General features: G+C 37.1%; 1 protein-coding gene across 1 annotated transcript; it reads left to right on the top strand.

Annotated features, from left to right (window-relative positions):
- On the top strand, positions 688 to 3,560 carry LOC104728424. Its single transcript, XM_010447401.1, has 2 exons — positions 688 to 1,262; positions 1,394 to 3,560. Exons 1-2 carry the CDS (start codon positions 688 to 690, stop codon positions 3,558 to 3,560), a joined length of 2,742 nt encoding a protein of 913 aa, XP_010445703.1.

The following is a 6,006-nucleotide window of genomic DNA, read 5'->3' as shown; positions in this document are numbered from 1 at the left end:
TATCTTGTACTAGAGAACCTCTCACCAAACCAAGAAAAAAAGAAATACAAATTTGTTCAAGTATTACAAACACAATTCTTAACGCTTAAACTAATCCAAGAAAGGTTTCCAGTACTACACATCAACGCTTCTGTGTTTTTGTATAAACAGACTTAAAACTTTGAAGGTTTTGCTCTAGTAGCCTCCCAATTTATCTCAAATCTACATCAATTGCTCATTCTATTCAAACCAAGAAACTAAACCTTTTTGAACTGATTAATGGTTATTACGTAACCAAAAGAGCAAGAAAAAGAAGTAAACATACTGAGTAATTGATGTAGCATCTCCATATGTCTTTACCTTACGCTCTACGTTAGTGTTTTAGTTATTGGTTTGCTGGGTTTTGGTTTATTATTTCCTTTTAGTTTTATCGTATAATTTCCATATTTCTAAAGAGATTAGGTCTAAGGGTTTTGGTGTTTCTCATTCCTATATTCTTATAAATAGGAATCGACTTATATTGTCGCAGCAGTTTTGATATTTTTATAAAGAAAACAGAGAGCTTTCTCTCAAAACCATATCGTGTCTTCTAGCTCTGTTAGCTTGAATTCACACCTCACGAATTCTGATCTTGTTGATCAACGAATTCAATTCGTTTACTGTTATATCCGCTGCAACAGTTGGTATCAGAGACGAATCGATCTCATCATGCCTCCTAAGAAGAGTCTTCAACAACAACAACACGAAGAACAGTTGGAATTGATGAGGGATATGTTCTCGGAATTCAATCACAGGATGCATGAAGTACTACGTAACACTGTTGAGACTACAGTCCGATCCGTACTTCGAGCTCAACAACAGCCAGGTGTGTTGCCTCAAGGTGAAGAACATCGAGAAGGGGATTTTGGTGATGTTGATGATGATAACTTTGTGGATGCTATTCTGTTTGCGCAACTGCACGAGCAACCAAGACGAGATATGATTGTAGCTTCGTTGGGAATCGGGATTCAAAAACTAGACCTACCCGACTTTCATGGCAGCCTGCAACCCAAGGAGCTTCTTGATTGGATTAGTTCAGTGGAGGAGCTTCTGGATTTTAAACAAGTTCCTAATGACATGCGTGTTCCGTTAGTAGCTACACGTTTCAAAGGGCAAGCATCTGCTTGGTGGCAACAATTAAAAGATAAACGACGCCGTGAAGGAAAAGAAAAGATCACCTCCTGGCAAAAACTCATAAAGAAGATGAAGGAGGCGTTTCTTCCTTTCAATTATGGTCGTACAATGTATACACGACTCCAAAATCTACGACAAGGGAATAAGTCAGTAGACGAATTCGCAACTGAAATTTTTTCTCTCTTAACACGGAATTCACTTGCTGAATCAACTGATCAACTCGTGTCTAGATTTATTGGAGGACTCCGACCACAGATACTAAACACACTTCTCCAGATTTTCCTGTTTCCGTGTCAGAGGCTCACCAGCGCGCATTTTTAATCGAACAACAACCTCGCTTTGCATCATCTAGTTGGTCTCAAGGGTCTATGCGCACTCGTACGGAGCTGAATGTTGTTACTCCTAAACAGGGGTTGGATTCAAATCTGCAACCTATGGGTTCAGGGAAGTCCGATGGTTCTGACGTTAAGCGTATTTCCAATGCCCGTTGTTTTGGTTGTGGTGAACAAGGCCATCGTCAGTCTTCTTGTCCTCAACAAACTCGTCGTGGTCTTTTTATTGAAGATGAGCCTGCAATTTATGATGACGGGAGTGTTGATGAAGTAGTGGGTGGAGAAGAAGAAGTTTTTGGTGACAAAGGGTTAGCATTAGTGTTTCGCAGAACCTGTTTGTTACCACAAAGTCCGGAAGAATCATGGCTTCGCACAAATATTTTTCGATCAACTTGTACAATTCGAGGAAAATTTTGCAAGCTGATTATTGATTCAGGTAGTTGTACCAACATTATTTCTGAGGAAGCAGTGCAAAAATTGGATTTATTTACCGAGCCTCACCCATGTCCTTATCGGTTAGCGTGGTTAAATTCTACCTCCGAGATACGAATTTCAAGACGTTGTCATGTTCCTTTCTCTATTGGTGTTAACTACAAGGATATGGTCTGTTGTGATATTCTACCTATGGACGCTTGTCATATCCTTCTTGGTCGGCCTTGGCAGTATGATAGACGTGTATATCATGATGGATTTACTAACACGTATGCTTTTACTTTTGAAGACAAAAAGATTAAATTGCTTCCAGTTCAAGATTCCACAGACACACTTACACCTCAAATTGAATCAGCTCCATCCGTGCGTGATGTTGTTGTTTCCAAGCCTGCTTTGTTTTTGCGACCATTTGAGTTTGAAGAAGAGATTCGTACGACCGGGATTGCTTTTGTGTTAGTTGTTTCCCAAGAAAAAAATGTCTCTGTTGTGGCAGCTCCAAGTGATTTTCGTGACATTCTCTCCAACTTTAAAGATGTATTTCCTGATGATCTTCCTCTGGGTTTGCCTCCTCTAAGAGATATTCAACATTGTATCGATCTCGCACCTAATTTTGTGCTTCCCAATAGACCGCATTATCATATGAGCCCTCAAAAACACGACGAACTACGTCGTCAAGTGGAGGAATTATTGGCTAAAGGATATTTACGAGAGAATCTGAGTCCGTGTGCGGTGCCAGCGTTACTTATTCCCAAGAAAGATGGGTCATGGCGTATGTGTGTTGATAGTCGTGCTATCAACAAGATCACAATACGGTACCGTTTTCCTATTCCGCGACTCGATGATTTACTTGACCAAATTGGCAAGGCATCTATATTTACTAAACTCGATCTTCGAAGTGGTTATCACCAAATTTGTGTGCGTCCCGGTGATGAGTGGAAAACTGCATTTAAAATTCGAGAAGGCTTATTTGAGTGGTTTGTCATGCCTTTTGGGTTATCAAACGCGCCTAGCACGTTCGTGCGTGTCATGATACAAGCTCTTCGGCCTTTTATTGGTCGTTGTGTTGTGGTTTATTTTGATGACATACTAATTTTTAGTTCATCTATTGCTGAACACTTATCACATTTGAATGACGTGTTGTTGGTGTTACGTAAGGAAAAATTATTTGCCACGACTAAGAAGTGTGTCTTTGGTGCGTCAGAAGTACTTTTTCTTGGATATATTGTCTCTTATCGTGGTTTAGAGGTGCGTCAGCTGTTCGTTCTTGGCCTACTCCTCGAACTATTACCGAAGTGCGCAGTTTTCACGGTTTGGCTTCGTTTTATCGACGTTTTGTGGCTCATTTTAGCAGCATCATGGCTCCTCTTACAAGATTGTATGAAGGGATCAACGTTTCGCTGGACGCCGGAAGCTGAAACTGCTTTTCAAACTGTTAAGGATCATCTCACTTCTGCACTAGTACTTGTTCTTCCAAATTTTGATATGGATTTTGAGTTACATTGTGACGCATCCAAGGCTGGAATTGGTGCCGTTTTAAGTCAAGAAAACCGTCCCATTGCTTTTTTTAGTGAGAAAATTGCTGGTTCTCGTGGTTGTTACAGCACTTATGTGGCTGCTGACTTCTCGACACCCCGGGAGACCTGATGTAGCATCTCCATATGTCTTTACCTTAGGCTCTACGTTAGTGTTTTAATTATTGGTTTGCTGGGTTTTGGTTTGTTATTTCCTTTTAGTTTTATCGTATAATTTTCATATTTCTAAAGAGATTAGGTCTAAGGGTTTTGGTGTTTTTCGTTCTTATATTCTTATAAATAGGAATCGACTTATATTGTAGCAGCAGTTTTGATATTTTTATAAAGAAAACAGAGAGATTTCTCTCAAAACCCTATTGTGTCTTCTAGCTCTGTTAGCTTGAATTCACACCTCACGAATTCTGATCCTGTTGATCACGATTTCAATTCGTTTACTGTTATATCCGCTGCAACAGTAATCAATGGTGAAAGGATCAATCTCATCAAAGTAAGGCAACACAGCCATGGCTGAGTAGGCAGGATGAATGAATCCAACAATCAAACTGCACAAAGCAACCAAAAATCAACACAACATATATATAAAAAATGACCTGTCACCAACACCAAAATCAAAACACGATTAGAAGACAAAAGGGGGAGAATAAAACACACCAAAATGTTTTTTTGCCTCTGAATGACACAGTTCCCCAGATAACTTGATGAGTAAGGTCCCCTGCCACTTGGGCATTTAGTGGTTAGATGATCAAAACGCTTTCACTTTACCATAAAATTTTGGTCATGCAAATCTTCCAACTCCAGGGATGCGAAATCTTGACTCTATAAATTCTAATCAAAATATAAGTCCATCAATACATGCGACTAAATTTGTGTTCAAATTAATGCCACATTTGCTCGCATGTGACATATAAGATCAAGATAACTATCTTGTAAATCGGGAAAGAAACGAATAAACATTGCAAATCAAACACAAACAAGTATTTTGAAGTCTTTACATACTTAGCAGAAAAAAATATATAGTACTTTGAAGATGTTATAGCCAAGACAAAATTATGTGGTTTGTCGTTCCACCCTCGCATGCTTAGATAAATTTATCGGCTAATTATTAAATAAAAATAAAAGTTATCAACTTATCTCTGTCCACTCCGGTAAAGCTATCCTGAGGCATATAGGTAAAAATTAGTGAGTTGTGTTGGAAATCGTAGTGAAATAGTATGTATATCATATGGATATAGCCATTAGTTACTAATATGTATAGAATGTTCTAAAAGTTTTTAAAATATTTGGTTTTCCCAAGTCGAACCTTAACTGTATCTGTAATCTCTATATATATCTCATCACTTGTTGATATGGGATATACGATCACAATTCACAAACTTTTTTGCCCACAACAAGTTATTAGCATGAAATCCTAGACTCGTGAACATCAATGTTGATAGTAGGTTAGTTCATGAGTCTAGGATTTCATACTGATAACATATTGCGAAAAAAGTTTAGAAATTGTCGTCGTGTATTACTTGTTAATGATGGATATATATATGAGATACAATTTAGGGTTCACCTTGAGAACGAACTAATCTCGACTCTTCTAAAACATTCTAATGGGCCCATAATTAACACCTATGAATGATATATACATATCGTTCATAACATAAATCAAATTTCCTCTTCCACTGATTTTAGAAGACATCAGCAGTAAGCCACTAATGATGAGAATGATGTTGGTGTTCGGCCAGCCCATATTCTCGTTTTAGCAGTGGGTCCAATATTATAAATTAAGAGGCCCAATCTGAAAGTTATTAAACCCACTTTTACAAAAAGAGTAAAATTATTTCAGCTTAGTCCAACCTTTGTGCAATAAGTTCGAATTTAGAAATCAAACTCAAAAGCCAAATTTAACAACAATATTCTAGTGCAACTGTGAATTAAATTTATTATTATTTTTTTTTTGATATGTGCAGATTCGGCTGGCGAATACTGTCATCGAATCTTTGAGTAAGATAATCAGAGTTATTGATTAGGTTTTCGCAATCTGACTAATCAAATTCTAGATTCTTAATTCAAATATAAGAAACAGTGGAAACATTGAACCTTACAAATATCATATTCAAGATTCGCAATCTGACTAATCAAATTCTAGATTCTTAATTCATGTATGTTTTCTTTATGTAAATTGTTTTGTAATGTATCAAGAATCTATCTAAATTGATTTTTCTTCGTTGACTCTCACTAAAGTTGCAAGTCTTCTTATACTTGTCGTTATATGCAAGATTTGAAATCTCAATCATGTGGTTTTAATAAATTTGTTTACTAATCATGGATTTTATGGCTTATAATTATGATACAATATAACTTAGAAGAGAGAAAGATATTGTTTAGGCAAAAATAATCGATTCGTTTAAAGTATACGGAAACAAGAAATAATTGTTGAATAGTCGTTTTTATTGATCAAAGTATCGAGATCAAATATAAGAGTTTAAGGCACAACGAGTCAATTTAGGAACCCTAGCAATGCTATGGAATTGAGTCGCGTGGCTGTGTTTTAGGTCTCTTGTTCTCCT

The sequence above is a fragment of the Camelina sativa genome, chromosome 11, assembly GCF_000633955.1.
Source record: "Camelina sativa cultivar DH55 chromosome 11, Cs, whole genome shotgun sequence".
Classification (NCBI taxonomy): domain Eukaryota; kingdom Viridiplantae; phylum Streptophyta; class Magnoliopsida; order Brassicales; family Brassicaceae; genus Camelina; species Camelina sativa.
This window is presented reverse-complemented; position numbering and strand designations above follow the sequence as displayed.

Coding starts and splice junctions, on each gene's coding strand:
- LOC104728424 (XM_010447401.1), top strand. CDS start 688: ATGCCTCCTAAGAAGAGTCTTCAACAACAACAACACGAAGAACAGTTG. Junction 1,263..1,393: donor TTCAATTATGGTCGTACAAT/GTATACACGACT, acceptor GATTTATTGGAG/GACTCCGACCACAGATACTA.